The sequence below is a fragment of the Falco punctatus genome, assembly GCF_963210335.1.
Source record: "Falco punctatus genome assembly, chromosome: 9".
Taxonomy (NCBI): Eukaryota; Metazoa; Chordata; class Aves; order Falconiformes; family Falconidae; genus Falco; species Falco punctatus.
This window is the reverse complement of record NC_137589.1, coordinates 44,101,941-44,127,263: the sequence shown is the minus strand read 5'-3', so window position 1 is coordinate 44,127,263 and position 25,323 is coordinate 44,101,941. Positions and strand designations below refer to the sequence as shown.

Sequence of the window (25,323 nt, the reverse complement as noted above, 5' to 3'; positions counted from 1 at the left end):
GTTGAGTAACTTTTTTATTACTGTGGGTCTGTATGTTAATGGACATGTTAAGATGGCACTGACTTCTATAGACTTTGTTCAAACTTTAGTTACCATGGAAGCAAGGTTAACTTTCTCCTCCATACTGTCACTTCAGCACTGCACTCTGATAAGCAATAGACTGTATTTGCCCTCCCCACGCTCCTTTTTTTTTTTTTTTTTCCTAGTGAACAGTGATAGTCACAGCTCAGACATGAAGGGTAATTTGAGAGAGAGGTGCTACAAGCTATAATGCCTTTCCTGAAGTATTCAGCTATTCGTGGGCCTGGCACTCTGCCAGCAACTTTCCTGTCTTTATCTTCCTCCATAATTACAGTGGATCATATCTCACCTGCAACATTCTTCAAAGCACCAAGGAAATTAGCTCCAGAACTAATCATGTCTTTATTTCCTAAACCTTTCCGTGTAGTTATGTATGCTGTTCTGCAGAACAGGATTCGCAGTGATCAGTACGACCTGCCTCTGCCTGCCCTTGTCTCTTCCCTTTGTTCCTGCCACTTGCAAGATCATATCCACATATTTCCCATGGTGCGACAGTCTGGCCTGATTATAGTAAATGACCAAGTTCCCATGCCTTCTTTGCAGCTGGGGGGAGATTTGCCTGAGCGCGTTCTAGGCTATCACGTGCAGAGCTGTGTTGACTCATGTCATGTTCGGAGAGCAGCTGGCAGTCCCGAGGGGCTGCACCGTAACTGCCTCCTTGCCACAGCCAGTGTGACCTCTGCAGCCTGCTGCTCCAAGGTGTGCAGCTAGTGTAAGGAAAGGTGGAACCCACATCTGTGCTCATCTGTTTTATGCAGATGTTGCAGGAGTGGGTGGAATCTAGGATTAGTTTTCGTAGCAGTTGATGATCTACTTTAATACCGACAGTAGAGATGACCATGTCTTTAGAAATACTTGGGAAATAGGGATGTGGTATGGAACAAGATGGGAACTCATCATGTCCAAGTAGCGCTCCCCCATATCCCTACACCCCTTAGCTTCTGAGCAGCATGATCACTTTTCAGAAGAACAGGGTCAAAAGGGCATCCATGTACCTTGTTTGGTGTTTTTTACCTCCCTGATAAATCTAGATATTTTTAAGATTTAAAAGTAGTAATTCAGTTTTGCTAATATTGGGAGGTAGAGGAAGGTGCCTTCGCTGGAAACAAGGCGCTCGGGAAGTTGCACCACTGATGTGGCAGCCAGCTGTAACCGAGGGGCAGCAGCCAGGCCGTGCCTGCCTCCTGGCTTCAGACCTGCTTTGAATGAAGCCTTCCTTGGCAATTAGCAAGTGAGTCAAAAACAGTTAAGGAATAAATGAATGAGACTTAAATCTGCCTGATAGAATTGAAATTTCCTGCTGGGTGACAAAATTCTGCTTTAAAGATAGTAAATCCACTGCTAATAATTAGGCAAGAAATAATCACTGCTAAGACCCAAAAATAGGATCTGCCACTTGCAATGTCTGTCTTATTATTTTGAGGGATAAAACAGCAGTGAACTTAATTTTTGCCTTCAGTTCTTGAAAGATATTCTTTTTGGTTTTTATCTTTGGCAAAGGTTCAGTTTCAGTGTCCTAGGAAACATAACTGTCAGCTGTGTAGTTTATTGCCACTTCACATTACATTCTTTGCCACCTTAACCCAAAGATCAGACACAAGGTACAAGCTTAGGGGGAAAAGGAAGGGAGTAAAGGTGGGGGGAAATAGCGGGGAGTAGTCTTGCATTGGTTTTCATTGCAGTTTAAATTGATGATTGAATATTTGTGATTTCATCTGAGAAGAAAAAACTGTTGGGTGCTTTTCATTTTTGTTTTGCATTAGGGGGCAGGTAGAGACCTCACTTCCAGTATCTGGATGGAAGTGTGCGTATTTCTAGCCTCCAGTTTCTATTTAATTAGGAGGGGACTTTGAGAGTTTGAAAGCTATTTCACAGATTTATAAAACCACCTAAAATTCTTGATTTTTGTGTGGCACAATTTCAAGTAGAAAGATTCTTTCTACCTCAACTGAAGGATTATTGCCTGTTACAGCCTGTTACTAAGCTTTCTTAATCAAAAAATGCCCTGATGTGTGTGTCATGAAGGACAGAAAAACTCCCTGAAAGCAAGGCTGGTATACTCCTGTAAGCATCATATGTGTGTTATATTTATCACTTCATTGTAATTTTTCTCTCTTTTTTTCAAAGCTGTAAGCAGAAGGTGAATCAAACTGAAATACTCATTTTCATAAATTTTGAGGTTAGGACAAATGAGCTTCATCTTAAGTATTTTCACAATGTCTGGAAATTAAGTTGTCTAGAAAGGTAGATAGGGAAAAATGAAAGACTGATGTATTATCTGAATTATAGTAGGTATTCACTGTACCTTTACAAAAGTTAACATTTTTGTTTGATTGCAGCTGTAATTATTGCTGAATACAGATGTTCCAATTTAAGCTTCAGAAATGTGGTGGAAGTCTTTGGAGCCAAGAGCATCTGCCTGAAACATGAGTTTCATATTTGAATGAGTAACTTTTACTGCAAAATTACGCAATGAATCCCTATATTCAAAGGATAATAATAATTTTTTATTCTAAACATATCATCTACCAACTGCTTTTTAAAATTTATTGGCCTAGCAGCTGGTTTTGTAGAAAATGTGTTACTAAAAGCGCACGAGATTTGTCAGTGAAAATGCAGCAACTTGATGTTGATACCTTTCTGTAGACTTAAGGGATGGTCATCAATATTGTGGAAAATGGGGTTATCTCTTCCAGTATTTGCTCTGCTCTGAAGATTTCAGATGGAAGTGAGTAGGAAGATGCCTGATGACTAGGTACAATGTGACATCCGCACGCTGCTCCAAGGCCATAAATCAAACTAGGGAAAGCACATATAAAACACACTCATGAAACAGTTTACTCTGTATCGTATAGCAAACGCAGACTTTAAAAGAGAACATTAATGTAAACAGATTTATGGAGATGGTTTTCGCATCTCCCCTCTGTGTTTATTGCTCATCCTGGTGAGCTTTGATACCTGTTTTAACAGGAGGCGATGTATTTGAATGGCTAGAGTGCTGGCATTGGAATGAAGCATTCTTCAGAGGTAATCCTGGCTTTGCGGCTTGTCTGCTGTGTAGTCAGTGTAGCAAATCACTTAGACGTCTCTACCTTCAAACTCGTTTCCTCTGTGACCTGCCAAAAGAATCTATTTTGACAGTATTTCCTACCTAGTATCCCACCCCTACCTGCACTCCCTCGTTTCTCCCCTCCTCAGACAGTACGCTTGATGAAGCATGGATCTTCCTGTGGACTGTCTTTTAAAAGGCATATTCTCATTTCTGATATTGCAAAAGAATTAAGTTAACCTGCTTTGTATGAAATGAAAAGATGCTTTTTTTTTTTTTTTTTTTTTTTTCTGAAATGAAAGGGCAGATTGGTTTATCCGGGCTATTCACACACAGGTTATGTAGCTGGTATAAATGTACTGAGCCCAATGGTCATTCACCCACTGGACTGAAGATCCACCCCACAATAACAGTTCCAAAGTGCAGCTCTTGAAAGCTCCTGGGCTTCTTAGACCATTGCAAAAGCCCCAAAGGACAAGGATGTCTATGGCCACGTGCCTTGCACTCAGTTACTTACCCCAGCAAGCAGGATCCTTGACATGGTTACATGGCGTTACTTTGTGCACCAGCTTGAAGTCTTAAGAACCTGCAGGTGTTTTCCCTTGGATCCTTCTACAAATACTCTGAGTGATAGAAACCATCAATCTTTGCAGAGTTTGGTTGTTTTTCATGCCTAAATGGGATCGCCAAGCATCCAAATACACATTGCTACCATGTCCTATAAATTCTTTGTTTTATCTTCAGTTAAATCACAACTACATTTTAAAAGCAGGATGAATGTAATGATTCACAGCTGATATTCAGTGTTTAAGTCATTATTATGCTACAAAAAGTATTATGAAAGTTTAAATTTATAGGAGTGTGAATAATTTTCTGTCATCTGGGGATTATCCCTTTTAATCTAAAAGGCACTCATTCTCTCCATATCTGAGGTTTCAAAAATATTTGCCTGATTGGAATCTGTTGCTCTCCATTGTAAAATAAATCTCCTGTGTGTACAGCGCGTGGGAGACTGTAAATGTGAAACTTCTAACATTTATTGAAAGTGAAATACTTAAAACTGTATCATAAACAATTGAAGCCTCTGAACTCATAGGATATATTTTCAAAGTGTTGGATAATGGTTTAGCTGTGTATCTCTTGGATTTGGAGTTTTTGTTTGAAGTCACTTAAACTCTCATGAGCCTAATCCATTGTGGATAGTTTTTTTAAAAAAATGCATTGAAAATTATTGTGGGATTTCTTAGGAGTCTAGGCGTTGCTTTTCTACCTATGGCCTTCTATCTTGCCTTGGGTGTTTGCTGAAAACCTGGGTGTTTTCCCCAGCAACACGATGGATGCCAGGTCTGTAGTAGCTGTGCTTTGTGAGAAGCTGTCCCTGGAATAATTGCAGGCATACCTGTCATTCCACAAGTAAGAATGGGCATTTTTTGAATGCAAACAAGGTATTAGCACAGTGCATGTAGGCTCACATGTAAGGTTTTACAGATGCATGCTGCCTGCAGGCTTGCTTTCAGAGGTCCGTGATCTGAACTGCATGAACAAGAGTGTACATTAGAAAGAAGCCATTGAAATACTGTCTTGGAAATTACTTGAATAGTGTGTGTTATATATGTGACAGCCATCCTGACTGGCTTTCCAGAGTCAAGATTCAGTTGGTTTAATATGCAGGCAATTACCTGCAGTAAAACAAATCATAATAATCATCCAACCTTTTGAGGTTTTAGGGGAAAAAAAATAATCACTCTTTATGCCTAAACTGGGGAAGTTAGCATGCGTTGATAGTGATACTTTGGGGAGGGACAGTTCATCTCCACCAAAAGGATCCTGGGCTTCCCCATATTAGGAGTCTGAACAACCCCTGGCATATTGTTAAATGGTTTTGGTATTCCCCTCTCCTTCCTGGCTGTATGAAACTCAATCTCCAAAGCTCCAAATGAGACCAGCTTGCTTTAACCATTAGGGTTAACTGCCTTTTCTCTTTTCGTAAACAGTAGTAAGAATGACTCTCTCCTAGAAGTCATAGATACTGGGATGTTCCCTCAAACCTTCCTTAATGAGCCTTACTTTGGCTGGATTAGTTTGCTTCTTAAAACCTTACTTGGTTTTCTGTCTTTTTACGTTACTCGATTTTACTCTTTGTAATAACAAGTCCCAGAATATGAATAATGTGATGCATTCTGTTTGCTTTCCAAATGACTGCCATAATTGCATTAGAAAGCAGGCTTCATTCATGTACAGGGTGAATCCTTTTTTTCATTTAGACACTGCTGGGACCTTCAGGGGCTATCAGAAGGCACTTTGCTTAGTCCTGAGGTCAGGACATAGTTTTTCCTCTGCTGCAATTACAACCTGCCATGGCAGTTGCCAGCAGTTGGTTTTGACTTCTGTTCAGCAGTGACAGCTTTGTTCTAGGGGACTAAAGATGCTCAAGAACCTAATTTGAGCACAGTTCTCTAAGGAGAGAGGGAGAGCAAAGGAAAGCAAAGCTGAGAGTCTCTTTTCCTGCATTTCAAGGAGAAGCAGGGTCCTGGGATGGCCATGGAAAGCTTGGTTCCAGGAGCTGAAGAACAGCTCCTGCAAGATGTTACCTGGTCTAACTTCTGTTCACCTTTGTGAAGCTGGCACCGCCCAGCACTGCCAGGGAGGAGCTCTGCTTCTCTCAGGATTGTTCTCACTAAAGACAAAGTTTTGTATATGAACAGTTTATCCCCTGGGATGGCTGACTCCATTGTGCCAGCTAAATAAGCAAACTGTTTCACCCCACTGAAATTCTTTCCCAGGTGGCATCCTTGCTTGGCTTCACCTAGACAGATTTTTTCTAGTCAGTGCTCTCTTTGGGTTGGTAACTGTCTTTGTTCTTCAAGGTTACTTGCATTCTACCTGTATCTCTGTTTCTGCATCATTCATCATTGATTGCTCAATTACCCTTCTCCTACCTTCCTAAGGAATATTTATCTGTCTTATTCGGGTATGAAATGTTGACAGTATGATAATTACAGAACTGTGAACAAATAATCCAGAGTAGTGTGGTTTTGTTTTAACAGGAGAATAAAAGAATCCAAATTGAAGAATCAGGTGATCCCTGAATGACAATGCCTGTTGAATTGCAGTTGTTTTCTAGGTTCTTCCTGACAGTTGCATTCCTTCATTTGGAGTTTATTAACATCCCACCTGTTCTATGTGCATGTTACAAGTTGTCAGTGCTAATTGGAGAGGGCAGACCGAGACTTCCCGAGTTTTCTGCTACCTTGCCACTAGACTTGGCTTGCCTGAAGTTTTTGAGTGTTGTCTTGGTCAGGGATTAAGGGTGTATGCTGGCTGTGGGTGAGTATTTCAGAGGCTGGGAGAGGAGTCTTTCCCTGGTAGAAAAGGACAGAAAAGGAACAGAGTGAAATTTGGAAAGAAACATTTAGCGGAGTATCAGGAGAAATGTCTCGAGAGCTACACGGCACTGAGAGCTGCCAGTCTATGCAGTTCTTTCTCCAGGACAGTGGGAGAAGACCCTGTGACCAAGACATTTTCAACAAGATAGGTGAAATCTTTACAAAAATAGAGCGTAAGCAGCAATCCTTTATTGGCCAGAAGTGGAAAAAGGATGAGCTGTTATGTGCTGAAGCTATTGCTGCTTCTATCTGTGATTTGCTAATACGTACATGTATTAGATTTGCCATATTCGTAATTAACCCTCAGTGCCTCTCATTTGACATAATTCCAGTTTTCATGACCTAGACAGACCTCCACTGTCCCTTTGGTGACCAGTGGGACTTCAGTGCGTCTTCATCTGATTTTTCAAATGGACTGAACTGAGTGTTTCCAATGACACTGCAAATTTGATTAATCTTTTGCCATAGAAGGGCAGTGTTGCTAAGCAGCGCTTACCAACATGAGCTGTTTCTCACATTCCAGGACTGCTTTATGGCCTGGCTCACAGACGTACCCTCTCGTACACTTAAGCACTGTATCACTGTGTTTATTCTCCGACTCTGGATGCTGGAGCAAAAGTCAGACCACAGCGTGTGGAGTGGTAGGATTTGAGCTTTTATTGCCATCTATCACTGGACACGCAATGTTTCTGCAGATATATTTTCATTATTTTGGGGTTTATCCGAATTCCAAGATACTTGTGTTGCAGAGGGGCTTTCCTTACCCTTATAGAATAATGTTTTAAGGCAACATCATTCAGATCAAGTTGGTGGTTCATGGATGTATGTTACTTGCTCTTATTCCAAGATGTAATAAGAGTTTCTTACTTCATCTCATCTGCATGTTTCTTTAGGCGCTCACAGGATGACTGGGAAGGGTCCTGAGATTTATGAAATAAAATTGAGAAACCGAGGTACTTTTCACCCACTTGAAAAAAGTCACGTGTTCAGCCTCCTCTAAACAGGAGGAATAATACTATCTTAGTCTGTGTGTGCATTTCTAGGTCCAGAGATAAAGTGGTTTGATTTTCCTTGTAAGTTCACATCTCTTGGGCTCTGTGGAATTGTGTAGGCTATTGCTCTCCTTTGCCCTTTCCCTGAGCTTGCATATTAGGCAAGTCTTACCAACTGGAGTAAGCTAGTTTTTGTCATGTGTACAGAATTTTTGTTTGTTGGTTGATAAACTTGCAAGAATGTAATTTCCTAAGGTTAACTCAGCAAGGATTCTCATAAGTTTGGGCATGTCTTCAACTTCAAATGATGCTCTGGCTGCCAGTCTCTTGCCTATCATATGCCCAAGTTCAAAACTTGATCCTATGCAAGCACTGCGTGTGCTAGAAACACACTGTTTGGGAAGGGCACTCCACAGGGGCTGTCTCTTCGGTCACCTCGTGAACAGAGCCCTTTATCACATCTGACAGAAGGAGACCAGGATGATAGGAAAACAACTTACAACAGGCAAGTTCAAATCAAAAGAGCTGACAGTAATAAATTATATATGAAGTGTTTGAAAGGATACATATACTTACAGGCACATGCCTCTATACACTGAACAAATAAAAAATATTTGATCCATAAAGGTCAGTGCTATGTGTGAAATTCCCTTTCTGTCTTGTATCAATGCCAGGAGACCACTTGGCGGATTACTTCTGTTCTTCGGCTCCCAAGAGACACATCTGATGCCTAAACTCACCCTCAGTGGTTTTTTATGTCTGTGTACTTCTTATTGTAGCTTAATACAGTCATGTTCTATGGAGAGAATATTAGCAATGCACACTCAGGTGCCTTTACCTGTAACAAACAGTATCAAATGCTGTCCAAAAAAGGTCTGTATTTTACTTGAAAGCTAAGGCTAACATTGGTAATTGTAGAACTGGGTAAACTCATACATTTACGGCTATAATAAGGTGCTTAGCATTAGCAAGGCTCTACTGGGTTCACAAATACAAATATTAATTAGCTATTCAGTGGAGCCTCAGTGAAAGGGTATTTCCATGTGCTGTGGAAGAGCAGCACAGATGCTGTGCAAAAGCAAAAAAGAACACTGATTCCAGAATTAAAGAAGTTTAATATAAAAAAATAAATGAAGATTCTAAAGCCCAGAATAAGGACAGATCTGGCAGAAAGGGTTTACTCCCAGTTTTATACCTATAAGCTTATCCCTGATACACTAGAAAAAATGGACACCCAGTATGAAATACAGCATTATGCATTTGTATTCGTGGCAAATATTTATGGCAGTTTCATCATGAGTAGTGAAAAAATTTCTGATGTCCTTTCAAGTCCTCATTGTCATTGAGATTTGCTTGAACTGAAACAAAAAGACATGGAAGAACTATAAAAATAACCCCAATCTGTTCACAAGTTCCTGTGATATGCCTTTATAGCATTTATTCTGTGTGGTCTTTGGATAAGAGCATAAACCAGGGCTTCTGTCTGCTTTCTCAGCGTTCCCGTGAGACCAGCCCCATCCCAGGGCCGTGGTTCAGCCCCTCACACTTTGCCCCACGTGTGTTTGGCCAGCCTTCTCCCTGTTTTCCTTGCTCATTGTGCTTAGAAAATACGGAGAGCTGCCAGGAGTCTTTCAAAGAAAGCTGCTCGTGATGTATCCAGCCTGATTTATTGATATATGATTTTTAAATTTTACATATATTGTGTTTCCATGGTGCTGACTTTTTACCTTTAAAACTTTATCATGTGGTTTCACTGCGAATGAACATTAATGGTGTGGGAGTCAGTTCCAGATATGAGACGTGCATCATTACTTTATGGTTAATAAAGCACGAGCTCAAGATTTTGCTGTCTTTAACACTCTACTTAGTTTTGCACCCCTCCCTTTTTCTCTCTTCTTTCCAATTTTCTTATAGTTGGCCCAGGGTGTGTGGAAGTACGCAGTTCCTGCATCTCAAAGGCATATATGGTTTGGATGGGTTTGCACATTACTTTACAAGTAATAAAATTAAAAATATTCCAATATTATAATATAATATGAGATTATTCCCAGGTACTAGAGTAATTTGAAATATCAATGTTGATAAGCAGGACAAATTAAGATGAGAGTCCCACCATCCTCCATCTGCAGCAAGATGATGGCATCAGATTTTGGGTTTGTCCAAATATGTAAGAGGACAGAGTCCAAACCACAGCAGACTTAATTGTCCTGTTTTGAATTGTGCCTGTCCTGTTTTAGCTTAAGTAGAGGTGGTTGTGATTAAGCCATTTCTCAAAAGAATTTGTTTTGTTTTTTTCTGTCGTCGTTCTTTGTGTCTTATTATAACTTCAGACAGCTCTTCCGATTAGAGCAATTGTACTCCAGACTTGAGGATGTCAGAGTCAAAACTGCAGAAACAAAACAAGGGAAGCGAGGCCTTTGCACTTAAAAAAGCTAAATCACTGCACAGTGTGAGCTCTGTATGTCTTTCTCTTGCTAGGCTAGTTGAGTTCTGTGCAGCACTCCTCTGTGGGCTTTGATGGATGGCAGATTTCCATACAGCTGTGCAGGTTTGCGTGGTACTGTATTCTTCGTCAGAATGGTTGTCTCTACTCCAAAGACCCTAAAATATCTCCTCTTGCTCAGAAGTTAGGCTGTGCAAGGGATTAACTTACATAGTTAGTACCTCTGCTTATATTTTAAAGGGTATTTTATGATTTGGTTTGTCTGCTGCCTAAAAGGAAGTCAATATTAGCCTAAGTTTTGCTTCATTGTATTCCAGGAGAACTTGAAAAGTTCTGTACTAAATGAAACAGAAGTGTTATTCTCTTTTGTGCAAATTTTGCACTCGTTCTGAAGGAGCTCACACGTCTACACCTCGCAATGCGGCACAGTAAAAGAACATTATGTTGTGCACGGAATGCAGCCATGCTCCATCCCGGCTAACCGCACCAGGAGCACCCCTGCCCTGTGTGGACTGGCTGCTCTGTGCTATGCTGAGTTCAGGCTCAAGCAAGGACCCTCAGTGCCGCAGGTTGTGGCATCTCATGGTTTTCTGCTGTGGCAAATTCTGAAGGGATTCTTGGGCTCTGCAGATTTCTATTTATTGTCGTTTTGTACAGTCTATTAACTTCTTCTGAATGAAACCTTCCTAAGTTAGTAGTTTAATCTTTTCTAAGATATTTTTACTGGTGGTAAATGCTGCCCACACATAGGAAGACACAATTCTGCCCTAGACAGCTCTCAATATAAACTTAAAAGCATATAAAGAACATGTAGTATAAAGTGCAATGCTTTAATTAGTGGAACTCACAAGAATGCAGCTAGGCTAGAGGAGTAGGCAATGTTCATAGGGTAGGATTAGCCTCATTTGTCTGGAGATCAGAATCAATGTTGTTTAAAGTCATAAATGAAGAAGAAATAGGTGATGTTCTTATGATCTCACCAGGAAAGCATGGCGGTCACACCCCAGGTCAGATTCTCTCTCTCTTGTATTTGTGGAGACCAAGTCCTCTCTCTTTATTTCTTACCCCATCTAAAAATTACAGAAGGTAGTAGTAATTCACACATTAGACTTTCTGATCTCTGGCATGCACCATGGAGGTGCGAAGTATTGCTATAGCAGCATAATTTATCAGCATTAAAATCTCTGACATATCACTCTCCCAAGGAAGCTAGCAATGAAAACTGAAAATGGCACAGTGTGATCTCCTTCTGGTCGCAATGAATGTAAAAACAATGGGAAGCAGAAGGGAAGTAATGTCTTACTGCAACCCTAAATTCTGATTTCCAAATTCCGCACGAATCATCTAACCGTTGTTGACGTGTGAAATGGAAAGTAGTGAAAGCAAGCTGTGGTTGTTTGCCACAGAAAGTATTTGGGTTTTTTCCTTATCAATTCCCTGTCTGGAGTTCAAAGCTATTACTGGATTTAAAGAAGTGGCTTGATAATATGATGACATACTTGTGGCTAGGCTGGCAGTGATAAAGGAAGTCCAGTTTCATGCTTCTGGGCAAAACCTGCTCACCAGTGGCATTTAGGGAAATATTGCATGACTGGCCAGTTGCATATTTTTGATCTTTTCCTTCTCAGCAAATATTGGCTAGTCTGCATAGCGGGCAACCAGGAGCCTGATCTAGCCAGAAGAGCTAGAGCATGAAGTTGATATCGTGAGTGTGAGGCTCATAGCGTGTTGATATCACAAGTATGAGGCTGATGTCATGTTGATATCACAACTATGAGGCTGATACTATGTTGGTATCATGAGTATGAGGCTGACTAAGGTCTGAGTACCAAGGGAAATACCTTGGCAATGTTCTAGTCAATGCAAATCCTCAAATCTGCTGTTTCACAGTCATGTTTCTCCATACTATACAAATTCTCTAAAGGTATTTCTCACAGACAAAATGCTTTTGAAAAGGCCTTTCTTATCTTATGCGTTGTCTTTGTGCAAGATGGAAAAGTGTATAACATGATGGGCTTGTGTTATGTGCATCATGCTATTTCAGTCATGCTAATAGCTCCTGGAGAAATATTCAGTTCACACGAATGCATATTACATACCTCGTTTGTACATAGTGGCACTTAATAAATGTGAAACACCTTTGGTTATCTAGATGTTTTGAATTCTTGATGCACTTATAAACAGGAAACTCACTTCCATAACAAGAGCCGCACAGACCGCCTGAGGAGATTTTGCAACTCGAGAAAGACATAAGGTGACCCATGAATATCCTAGGTGGGGAAGGGGTGTTTAAATAGCATGGACAAATGACAGGCTAGATACAAGTTAGACTGTGATTATCTTCCTGCCAGACATACCAAGGGTATTAATTTATAAAAGGCACCTGCTAAAGGCTACGTGACCTATATCCATTCCTTAAGGTTGACTGGAGACACTGCTGAGCCTCCTGCCTGGAGTGGAGGAGTGCGCTGTGCGATGCCTGGGTTGCTGGCACGGTAACCAGTGTAAAGGCACCCACTCTTCTCACATTGCTTTCCTTACGTGTGTCAAAATGTGTGCTTGATCCAGTGGATGCCTTACTCCCTTTCCTGGGAATGGGGAAGGGAAGCAGCATGTGCAGAACCTCAGGTTGTGCAGGGATTTGCCAACTTGTTTATATCTAGCTAATCTATTTCTTTGGTATGACGGTGCATAAAAGGTACACTTCTTTAGGCTTCACCCCAAAATCTGGGTTTCTTTTTAAGACGCTACCCCGCTTTCTCCGGCTAACGGGCTTGACCCACTAAGACTATTCTCATACGCTGCAAATGCTGGACACCACAGTAGTATTATACTTTTATTGCCTTATTTAGCGAAGAGATTAAATGTAATGTTCAGATTATGTAGAACATTAACTCCTAACAATAAGCAAATAACACATTAGAAGCTTTGCTATTAAAACGTTTAGTGCTGGCTTTGCTGTGGAGCACTACAGGAGCCGTGACTTATGTTCCATGAGGGAGGAGGCACAGGGAGAAGGCACTGTATGTTCTGCGCGAGGGTCTCTTTCTTCTGTAAAGGTAGTGCATATACTGCCGAGTCCATATGCTGCCTGTGTGCGTGCTTCATAGGGTATTTTTACATGTAGCTAAACCACCTGAGTCCAGTCCTGCCAGCCATGGCTGGAAACTGGGGGGGGTTCGATCAGGTAATTGAGTTCTCGCCTGTCGGCTGGTCGCTGTGGTGGGGGGCATCCTGTACCCCCGCCTGTGAGAGGGGGCTGCCAGTCCGGCCAGCCAGAGCCCCGCATCGCAGCCTCTCCTCCCGTCAGGAGTTGCGATGTGCTAGTCTTGTCTTTCAGACAGTATTTTTATGTGAGCTGATGGTTTCCAGGGTAACGGAGGCTTCGGGGAGTCTCGCGCCGACGCAGCGCCCCGGCCTCGGCGAGCGCTGGGAGCAGATGTTGGCTGCGGGCTGGGAGCGGGGCTGGCGCGAGGAGCACCAGGGCAGCCGGGAGAACAATCCGCCCGGCTGCACCCGGTGCCAGAGAGTAGGCTCAGGGCTCGCTCTCTTCCTCCCTTTTTCCTTGTAATTTAGTATTCTTGTCTCACCCCACAGGGGTTCCTCAGCCGCCGGCTTAAAGGCTCCATCAAAAGGACAAAGAGCCAACCCAAGCTCGACAGGAACAGCAGCTTCCGCCACATTTTACCTGGCTTCAGGAGTGTGGACAATGAAAGGTAAGGGGACGTTTCTCGGAGGGTGGGTAGGAGGCTGTGTGAGAGAGAAGGAGGAGATCGGTTTTTCCGGGTCTAGCTAGTATCTTAAGCTTATCTTATTCAAAGCAAGGGCCACATCTGTGATAGAAGTAGACTTGCTTAATTGCGAGAGGGGTAATTTTGATTTGTTGGCAAGCGTACAGTGCAAGCCCTCCCTTTTTAGGGTAAATAACGTGTACAGAGAAGCCAGACTGCTCTGCTTTCTTTTCCCCCAAAAATCCTAAGTTGATGCACCAGCATATAAATAGCACAGAGATGCAGCAGCCGAAGCCGACTGATGCAGGTGAGGGAGGGAGGGGAGGGATGCTCATGCACTGGACTACATTGAACATTACTGGGTTACATACTGTATGAACAATAACATGGAACAATAACAAGCATAATCTCCCCAAATCCCTCTCTCCCCCTTCCACACACATACATCTTCAGCATAGCCGTTGGCTGCCGTCATTATACTGAGATGGATTCTCGGCATGTGGCCGAAGCTGCTTTTTCTGTCTGAGCCATGACAAGATCTTTCAGTCCAAGAGGGATGCGGTGCAGGGAATGTGCAGATGGATCAGATGGAGCATTTGGCATGGGATGGCCGGTACTGGAGCAAATTGCAAGCAAAATAAGGAGAAATGAAGCCTTGGTTTTATTCTTCAGCTCAGTTAGAAAGTATAGTAGCTCTTTAGTGAATTTGTATGAATTTATGCATATGTAGGTTTAAGTCAGTGCGTGCATGAGACAGGCACGCATTCTAGGTAAATTTATGTGTAAATTCACATGCATATCAAGGTCATGGTTGGGTAAGACGGACTCCATTACCAACCCCAGAAACAAACTAGTGGGTTGCTTCCAAAAAGCAGATCTTTCAGCCTTGTGTGAATCATTTTGGGGAATGACATAGAAGTAGTGAAGTGCCAAGAAAAGTGTGTCTGAAGATTATGCCAAATTGGACGTACACTGATGTAACCATTTTGTAGCAGTGGCATTTTAAAAAATCAGGATGGTACTTTAGAATCCATTGAGTAAATGCTTCACTTTTAAAAGCAATGACAACTTTTACTTTGTTTTAGCTATACTTACTCATTGGAGCAGCCGTGAATTTTTGAAACGTGCAAATGACAATTGTCAATCTGGATTGTTCCTTACCTGACCTATTACAGCCTCCTAAGCTTTTACCTTCTGGATTCTGCAAGTGAAAGGATTGTGCTGGTCAGTGCAGAGTAATATTTCAGGGGTTACTATCTGGAAAGACAGAGTTGATTTGATTCCTGTGCTGCAGTTTTCACAAATGCTCGAAGTAGGGCACTGTGTTCCATATGGAAGACAAGTGAGTGTAGCCGGCAGCCGGGAATCTGCCTACACTGCTGCTGTTTCACTCAAAGAACAGGCAAATTAGACAATGTTTTCTTTCTACCTAGATGAGTTTTGATTCTTTCTGTGAATTGGCAGTACAGGATGTGGGAATTAACTGTTTCAGCCAGCCCTACAGCCAAAGTCATTTTCCCAAATTAAGCCTTGTAATTTCCCTGCCCTCACAGCACAAGAGCTATGAAGCTTGCTGGGCAGTGTCCTTTCAGATACAGCCAGATTTACTGCAACTTTTCTTTAAAGAGATTCAGTGAATGGGTGTAGTGCATTTTCAGTGTAGAGCTTAAAGGGGAAGTCGCAATCGACAGCCTTGAATAAAACCCAAGGATTTGCTTATATATATGACTAGAAACTGAAAACGAAAGGCTTCCATTAGGCAGGTGTAAATACACTTCATATATGATACATAGACGTGCCCTGGTCTGGAGGAAACTGTGTGGCTCTAGGTAGCTTTTGACAGCAAGCTTTTAGCCCCCTAGCTTTCATAGTAGTGTCAGATCTACGATGTAAGCAAGTGTCCTTCTGCAGAAGATCTTGGCCCTAGGTACTGTTGCTCTCAGAGAGGTGAAAGAAAAGCAGCAGCTGGCTTCTCAGTCATGCATCAAGGTTTTGGTTACGGAAGAGAATTTTAGCTTCCTGAACATGCCCATCCACGTCTTCTAGAATGCACAATGCACTCACTTCTGTGTACGAAAGGGCTTGAGTCTTTTAGCCCACTCTTGTGTATTTTCTGCTGTGCTTCCTTGCCTTTCTTGAAATCCAAGGATTGTTTCAAAGAAGCATCTGGTATTGGAATATTTGCCTTTTAAATATTTGATTCTTGACTCCATCTTGTATCCAAGCTGATTGTTCGCGAACCGCTCCTTTGCTCATTGAAGTAACCATTATAACAGTGTTCTGTTCTGGAGCTTTGTAGAATTTCTGTGGGAGATGCCGTAGCAAAAATGAATAGTGGAATAAATGCAGTCAAAGCACTTTAGGTTGAAATATTGAGCTATAGTAGATCAGAAATGACTCTGTTACTTGGCTTCCGTGTATCTAAATTGGTAGTGTGTCATGCCTCTTATTTTCTTTATTTTTCCTTTTCTTGCATGTCCTATTTATCCTGCTGTGTACGGCAGATGTGTAAGAATCTATGAAATGTGCACATACATGTACAGACAGCTAACTAGGTGGATGTGGTGTGTGTGTAGAGCAGAGAAGAGGATATAAACAAATATATCTATGCATTTTATCCTGTGTTTGATTAATGCATGCATTTAAATTTATCATGTACCTTTAAAATGGAAAATTTTGACCTCCTACAATAGCGAGACATTTGTACAGTGTGAGTTTTATAGCAAAGGAAAACAATGAAATAATATTAAACACTGGAAAAGTCACAGAACGTCTCAGTGGCATCAGTTCAGAATCGCCCTGTTAATTTTCTGTCGGTGGAGCCTGGTTTCCATACCTTGCACTGGCACAAAGAGAACAGCCAGGTTGCCAGTGGAGTCTTGCAGAGCTGCTCTTATAAAGCGTGGTTATTGCGTCCTGGGGAGGAGCTGACAGCCCTGAAACATGGGGGGGTTCTTTGTCGCGTTGACGTGCCATCCACCGAGGTCCCAGTCCATTGCCAGGCAGCTGTTTGCAGCACTGCCATGGCCTGTGCATCTGTGTTCGGAGCAGCTATGAAAACTTGGAGAATTCTGGTTTAGCAAAACCTTGGGCAACCATTTTTTCTCTATAGAGAACATCTGAGGAATTGCTCAAAGTGGTGTGTTAGAAAAATACACTGATTATAGTCAAGCAAAGCTTATGTTTGTAGGAAAAACATGGTTGTTTCTCATGGTATTGGATTTTACGGTGACTGAGGAGAGACCTTTTGTTTGAAAAAAGGTGGAATAAGGGGTTTGCACTGACTTCAGCGCATTACTGTGGGGTTCACATTGATGTAGTTGTCCACATTTTGCCAGTCTTTTGCTCACAGATTTTTTTCTAGGAGTCCTGTTAGTAACAGTAATACAATTATTGATTGTGAGTAAGAGAAGCAAAATCAAACCAAGTGTAACTAGTATTCTGTATAGGAGGTGCATTAATCTGGAACAATCAGTTTATATAAATGTGAGGTTTAATGGAGGATTGTGGAACGAGTGCTCCTTTCAATTTGTTGGCTGGTCACATTGCTTGTTAGAGCTAAACAGGGTTTCCGTTAAAGTGGCTTTTTGCTAACAATGTCTCCTGCATCCTGATTTATTACCGCAGCTAACAAAGTTTTTTATCACAGAGTACTGAATGTTTGTCTTTGTAGCGGCCTCCCTGAAATCAGCCACAAATCAAGCATTTGGCAGATGGACTTTTCTTAATTGGACCCACATTTCTCCTGCAAAATTGATGATGGAGAAAGTTTCTGAGTTGGGCTTTGGGTACAGGGAGTAGAGCCAGAGAACTGAGAGAAGGTTGTTCTGCTGCAGTTGTTAATTGCTGTTGTCAGTGCATTTCTGATTGTTTTCTTGTTGTAGTGACCTTTTCAGTCACTGCTGTTGCTTTGTTACAGTAATCTTTTAAAAATAAAATCTGAGAGTTTGTCAGGAATTTAGAAAGTAGGCTTATATGAGCATTAGTTGTTTTTTAAAAAAATCTAAATACATGAAATTGGTCTCATCTCCTCTGAAACTGGCAAAGGCTGCCATGATTTTACACTAGCACTGAGACACGCTATCACTTTGTGGGACAAATACCTTCCAGCTGTCTTGATTTGGTGGAAAATGGGTACTCTGTGTAACGCTATACCTGTATCTAATCCCTGAGTTGACCATTCCTGGGGACTCTTTTTTTTCTCAATGCACCTAGAATTTATTTAATGCTAAGGGACTCTCAATTACTAGCACTTGTGATTATTTTGCAAGGGTTTTTTTCATAATTCCAGAAGATAACATTCTATTTAAGCTTTTTTCTTGGCACTACAAAAGTCTGAGCATATGGTTGATTGTTAAATGAGCCTCAGCCTTGGAAGGGGTACAGCCGTGCATTAATAACAGCAACAACTTGCACTACTGCTACTTCCTCTTTAATCTCCTTTTTTTTTATTTTATCCCATCCAAAAATGTTGCTTATAGCCCACGGAGGGGAGAGGAAGTATACAAATCATATACTGCAGTGCACTGAATTCCTGGTGCAGTCTACTGTATGGGTTTTCCAATATTCACAAAGCTTACTTTGATGCAATAGGAGAGCATCAATAACTTACAAATGTCTGTACTCTTACAGTAAGCCTAGTTTGTGAATTCTTTTTAGATCTAATTATCATTTGTTTATTCCAAACAAACTTGATATGCCAAATATTTTTAGGCATGATGGAATCGGTTAAGTTTGATGAGAATATGGTGAGTGCTGCATTACAAAGGATGAAGAAGTCACTGTTACCTTTGGAAAGATTAATGACTCATCCTGCAGAATTAGGACACTGGCAGACCCCAGGACACATGAAGGGCTTTCAAATCTGTGTGAACAAGTGCTGGAGAGCTTGCATTCTCTTCTGGCTCCTTACTGAAATGGCACTAGCCAGTGAAGCCCTCTAAGTAGGAAGACTCGTAATAGTAGGTGCACAGCAAAGGGTGACACTAACAGCATGTTAAGTACAGTGCAGGGGCCTCTGGTTTTCATGATAATGACAATATTTTGAGGAAACACTGCTGAGTTTGTATGGGGAAACCATTTGGCACTGTCAACAATAGCTGAAATGCAAAATAAAACATCTTGCCAAGTCAGGACCGGGAGCATCCAGCAGGTAACAATGTCTGCTTTCTCGTGTAGTGGGGAACGTCTGTTCCCACTGCCCCCCTCCCGGGTCCGGGGGCAGTCACAGGTAGCTTAAAGGTTAAAGGACAGTCTCAGGATCGAGACCGGCCTTTTATAGTACCTGCATTTATATCAAGGCTACTCTGTCCTGGAATATGCAAATCAACCTTTTAATGGGGTTCCTTTGCAAAATATTTCTTGAACCAGAAAGTTAATTACTGATCTCTAATTAATGGCTGTGTTAGGAGGCTAAAGCAAAATCAGAGATAACTGCTTTGAAGGAGAGATGCAGGAGGAAATTGCCAGTTCTCCCCAGAAACCGTCACATTCCTCATCTTCTCTTGGTTTTAGGAAGTTTAGAAACTGGGATTCAGATATTTTTAAAAGAATAATGCTTTTAATGGAAAGAAGGGATTTTGGAGGGTTTTTTGGGGAGGCATTGAAACAAACAAAATAATCCTTTCTATGGAAGAAAGGCTAATATTCCGATTTGTAAACATAATGTACAGTTCCCTTACACAGGTGGTTCGGGTTTCCATTGTGTGAAGAGTGGCGTTTATTCCCCTTTAGAGTCAGTCTGGTGCTGCAGTTTGTGGCTGGCGATGGGGCAGTTAGACTGTGAGTGTGTTTAAAACGAGGTGTGGAATTAGTGGTTTCAGTCCTCCTGAGCACGGCAGCCCCGGCAGTGACGGCGGAGGCTTGGCAAAGCTCAAGCCCTTCCCTGGTCAGTGTTCTTGCACTGCATTTTAGTGATTCAGGGAGGTAGAACAGGTAAATCTGGAAGGTTGCAGATCAATTGCACCAGTCCGTGAGCACAGAAATATTTGTTATAAAGCCCCGTTCAGTGAAATATGCTGCTCCTTGTGGCTCAATCCATTTAATAAGCCCAAGAGGAGCAGAGATGGACTGAAAACAATGTGGTGGCTTTCAGCTTCTCCCAAGGCAACAGCAAGGTCTCAACTATTCCTCCTGTTAAATTGGCTTTTGCATATGCATGTGGATCTGTGATTTGTATCTGAGGCTACCTGAGGTAAACGTATTTGACATTCTCAAAGAAACACATAAATGTTTCCCCTTATCCTACACATTCAAACTAACTTCCAAATTGAACAGGGAGGTTGTGTCTGATATCGTTCCATAAAAGACTATATTAATGCCTAAAAATTTTTCAAGCCATAGTAAAATGTCAAGGGAAGGGCTAAGAGACTAGAATTATTTTAATAGCCGCCTTCACGTTTCTCCGCTTCCTGGGTTCCTAACAGCCCAAACAAACAGCACAGTGCCCCACGGGGTACAGCTTGTGCTCTGGCTCGACTTGGAGTCGTAGCAAAATTATAAAATCCTTCCTGCTTAGGCATATGCAGCGCTACTAGTATAATTGGCTTCATGCATCTTACAATTAGCTTGCAAAAATATGTTTTGCATTCCTGACCTTTTCTCTATAAGCAAGGCCATTGTTTCACTGTCCTGCTTAATTACAAAATATAGTGTTGTGTGAGGATAGAGATGACATCGTTCTATCGTTGGCTCTAATTTGACGAGACATCATAATGGGGAGTTTTCATACTGAGGGCACTGAATTAGTGTAGCGTGAAGCCACATTTCTCTAAACCTACTAAATAAGGAGAAGTTAATTTTATGCTCTATCTTTTTGACGTTTGTAATCAAAGCATTGTATTACAGCTGCAGATGGTTAGCATTTGAAGAATGTTTGGTAAATGCCGACAATCGGAAGGCATTGTTCCTGCAGCGGAAGATCAGGTTGATTAATGGATAGGAGGATGCTTGCTTTCATTTTACTGTTCTCACAGTCTGAATACATATTATTGACTCGTTTGGCCATTGCCTGGCAGACGTGATGTTGTGGTGCGTCAGTATACACCTCAGGGTTACAAGCAGAGAGTTCTGTTCTGTACCCTTTAAGCAAAGACTCTTGAGCGAGGGTGACAGTTAAGTTGCATTGTGGCTGATGGTGTTTTGATATTCTTCAGATTGAAGACAGATACTGCTACTCCATTGCATTAACATTTAGTTTCCAAACAGACCATTTATTCTAACTTTGCCCTGGTGAGATTTTCATGTGCATGAATTTCAGTGCAATTACATTAGCATTACTCTTCATGTCAATAAACTCAAAAAAAAAAAAAAGAGAGAGAAAGAAAATGCCATCACTACAGCTTTTGTATGAGAAGATGTTTTCTGTTAGTTCTACGCTCTTCTGTTTGCTTTTTTAATTATTATTTGTTTACAATAAAAACTAAGATACTTCTATCCCAGGCTTAAACGTTCTGGCACACAATGAAAACTGCTCATGATGAAAACATTACTTTTCAGCTCAGAGGAAGAGTCTTGCTTTCCCCCGCCCTCTGCCTCCTGGCCACGTGCTCCCCTTGCAGCAGATCCAGTCATCACACAATCTTAGGAAGGTCAGCAAGCTGACTAAATGGAAAATTATTATTTAGGGGGGTGTCCTTCTGTTTGGTTAGGGCACTGAACCAACTCACGTAACTGCAGAGCGATGGGAAGATGGCAGAAAAAGGACTTTTCCCTTCATTGGCAGCGTGCAGTTGTGTTTAATGAGGTATGATGTCAAACTGCACTCTCAGTTTCTGCCCTAGTACTGTGTAGGCACGGGGGAGGGATACCCACCTGCCATCTGCCTCAGTTTCCCATCTTTCAGAATGGAATTTCCCATCTCATAGGAGAGGTACCTTGCATGATGGATCAAATTGTTCTGTCCTCTACTCTGTCATTCCTGCTGGCAATTAGTGTTACCAATAAGTATCTTTCTCTCCTGGAAAAAAGGAAATGTTGAAAACCAAGTTTTGCTCTGTTCTTTATTGAAACTCTGCAAAACCTTGATTGAAAAATCTGCGTGAGGGACAAAGAGTTGTAAGTGAATGTGTAACAACTGAGGTGGGCAAGGTTTTCAAGCCTTTGTTTGGAGAGCTGGAAGATGCCAATGTTTGACGTATATATCTTGTTATCCACTTTCCTATTGCAGTGGTCGTGCGCAGAAATCCGTTGATTGTAGCTGGAGGCAGCGTGTGCACTGAGCTCATTGCTGGCAGTCAGTTGTACAGAGCACTGGATATAATGATGTTCAAGACTTGTGAATATAAAATAACTATGTCAAGTTGATCCATCAGCTGGGAGGGAAGAAAAAAACAGACTGAGGGAAAATATGCTCCTCTGTCCTTCCTCCTTACCATACTCTTTAATAATACCTTATTATATGGAGTTTCTTCCTAAGTGATTATTAGGGAGATTTAGAGTAGATTGTTCGCGTATGGATATCTTCTTATGATACTGATACTATGATCTTGTTTATCTGGTTGGCAGTGTTTATAATTTAAATTTTCAGTACAACTACAGAATGTCTCAGATTCTCTTCAGCAAAATTCAGGTCAGGTGCGATGAAAAGAAGCAAGAGCTGATTTTAATTGAATTAAACCAGTGTATTTTTAGCTGGAATTAAAATATAATTTGTTTAAAAATACTTAACTGATTTGAATTAAGGCCAGAAATAAGAATTTAGGTTTAATCCATGTGTGTTACATAAGTAATTATATGAGAAAGGGATGTGGCATGCATTGTACGTGATTGATAGTGTGCAGGAGGGTGACATTCATTGACAAAACGATGTAAATGTATTAGTAATTATAAAGCCATAGGTATTACAACAGACTGTCCCCTTTACTCACATTTACAAATGTCTCTGGGATTATGTTGGCCCTGTACAATAGCCCCCATGCTCTGTTGCTGGTACATGAGAGATTGCACACATCCCCTGCTTGAACCATTCAGTGCTTCTTCCCCATAGGAGTCCCTCTGCAAAGCAGTCCTATGGTAGTTACCAAATGATTTACATAACTCTGTTGTATGTACCTTGAATAATTAATATTTTGCTGTCCTTGCTGTGTGTGGAGATTTGTTCTATTATGGATGTGTGTGTAGCTATATAGTAACACTTTAAATGATATGTATATATGCAGAGAGAGAAAGAGAGAAGGATTTTTATATTATTTTTTGTGTGTGTGAGAACAACATTTTTTAAAAAAAATGCATTGCTTCTGAGAATTGAAATTAAAAGCTGAGGGCTGCTATTAGCTCAGCTTGGAATCTGTTGTTTATCCTTTGCCTGGGCGTAATCCTCCTGGGCACTAACAATGGCCAAGCCTTGTCCTGTTGGAATGTGACTCCAGGCTGCAGGGCAGGCTCTTGAGCTGGGATGTGACACTTCCCTGATGAGAGGTGACATGCCTCCCGTACTGTGCTACCTGATCAGCCATTGCGCTGCGGGCTGGATTTCCCTCCAGGCACGGAAAGACCAATTCTGCAACCAGCGCAGGGTGAAATGGAGATGCATTGGAGACATTTTTTGCTACCTTGTGACATATGAACAATTTTAGTCCTGGCATTTGCTAAAAAACAGTAAGAAGATGATTTGAATTCAAGTTGCCGGATGCTTGAATTTGGTGGTATTTGGATCAAGAGGGTCAGTTTAGGATTATTGTAAAGGGAAGAGACATTTGCAGCGTATCACTCCTCCTACACGTTCACATTCTGGATCAGTGGAGGAGACCAAGGCTATTTACGATCTCTCTTTTATTTTAACTTCTGTGCTTTCAGAAGATCAGGTTTGCATGGTTTAAAGAACACATTGCAGCATTTTTTTGGTAGATGCAGAAATGCTTTAGCTGTAGCTTTAATGCTACAGGTTAATAGTTTTAATCACTGACATGGCATTTTTCCTGATTACCCTATATTGTGGCATTTTCACTATACCTTTTACTAACGCTCTAAGTAACGTGGAAGTATGTGTTGTTTGTGCAGTGTCTGTGCCGGTGAGCATCAAGGGTTTGACCAACAGTGTAATTAGTGGAGGGACACCAGGTTGCATGCGTGGGAGTGCTTTGGTGGGTGCTGGGTTCCAATGGGGAACACCAAATGCTGGCCATGCGTTCCCTGAACTGGATATTGCAGCTGCAGAGGCTCTCTGCATGAAACCTCTCCAGCTCACCCAGAATTAATTATTCACTGATCATCACTCAGACCTTATGGATTAGGGAGCAGGGAGAAGGGTTGGCAGGGGGTGGATAGAAGATGGAGCAATTTGGATTGCAATTAGTATTTAATTTCTTTCCTTACTCCCTGTTTGCTTAAATTGAAGATTGCAGAACCAAGCAAGGACTTCTATCCCAGCAGTGGAAGTTCCCAGTGCACCAGAAACTAGCAAATCCACTTAAGTCTTTAACCTTCCCAAAGAGATAGAACACTCAGTCAACCTGAGGAGTTGAAACATTAGGGGAACAAGTTTTGCTTAGAAAATGTTGCAAGGGAACCGCAGTGCCAAGTCTGCCAAAGCAGGAGCACTTCACCAACCATATGATATGAGGACTTAGATGTTGTCTCTCTCTCTGTCCATTACCTATCTTCTCCCCTTTCTAACACCCTGAGTGTGCTCCTTGCCAGGAGTCTTCCCTGGGGATTACCGTTGTGGCAGATCCATAACGGATACCGAAGCCTGGCGGGTAAGCAGTCCTGCAGCAGACAGTTAAACCTCAACCCACTGGTGCATCGCCCAGTCACAGAGAATGTAATTTTCAGTTTAGTCATTACAAAAATGGTAGCCAACAGTTGGAAGTTTGCTTCACTGGTGAGATTGTCTAACGTTGAAACCTCAAGGGATTTTCTTGATTATACCAGTAACCGCAGTCTGGGTCACACTTTGCAATAATTATCCTGATGTCTGCAAGGTTGTTAGAAAGTCCCTAGAGGAAGGGGCCCAGTTGCACTGCAGAAGAATCCAGAGGTATATGCTGGCAAACCTTCAGCTCAGAGATTTATTTAAGTTAGTTCTTTAATTGCTTTCTTGCATCCCTATTCTATTGTAAGCTCTATGAGCCACCTAGGGAAGTAAATCTAGCTACTATTAATCTCCTCGGTCCTTCTCCCTTTAACTGGTTACTCCTTGCTTCATTTACACAGACGTTTGTGCCCTACAGATGGGTAATAATTTTGATTCTGTTTTAACATGTTCTAACAATACATGTAACTTAGGAAAAATCATCATCTGACTTCTGCATTGCATTTTTTCTTTTTAACTCGCATCTCTTAAATGTGGCTTATGATCTTTGTGTAACACTGCTGCTTCCCAAGACTGTTGGCAGCTTCCGTGATATGCATTCATAAAGCAATTCCAGGTCCTTGAGTGAAACCTGCAAGAAAAAAGCAAAGAATTATTTGTCTTTTTTTTCATTATCGTGGCCCTCTTATACCTGTTCTGACATGCACTTGAAAGAAGTTTTCTTACTTGATGCCTTTATATCTAAAGCTCTCTCTTTTTATAAACCAAGGCGGGGTATCTTGTCCTCCTTAGATAAAGTCACTCCTGTTGAGGCTGTCACTCACTTCATTAGCCTTAGTTCCAGCCTCTCACACAAGAGGCAGAGCTCCACGTACCCCTCAGTTAGAG

The 25,323-nt window shown here is 41.6% G+C and overlaps 1 protein-coding gene across 6 annotated transcripts in view; it reads left to right on the top strand.

Moving 5' to 3' along the window:
• The window catches only part of DAB2IP (DAB2 interacting protein), a 249,502-nt gene that overhangs the window by 114,940 nt on the left and 109,239 nt on the right, over positions 1–25,323 (top strand). For all 6 annotated transcript variants that reach the window (XM_080402873.1, XM_080402872.1, XM_080402867.1 and 3 more), the window contains one exon: positions 13,549–13,667. In XM_080402873.1, the coding sequence (XP_080258999.1) occupies positions 13,549–13,667 (119 nt within the window). The remainder of the gene's footprint in view (positions 1–13,548; positions 13,668–25,323) is intronic.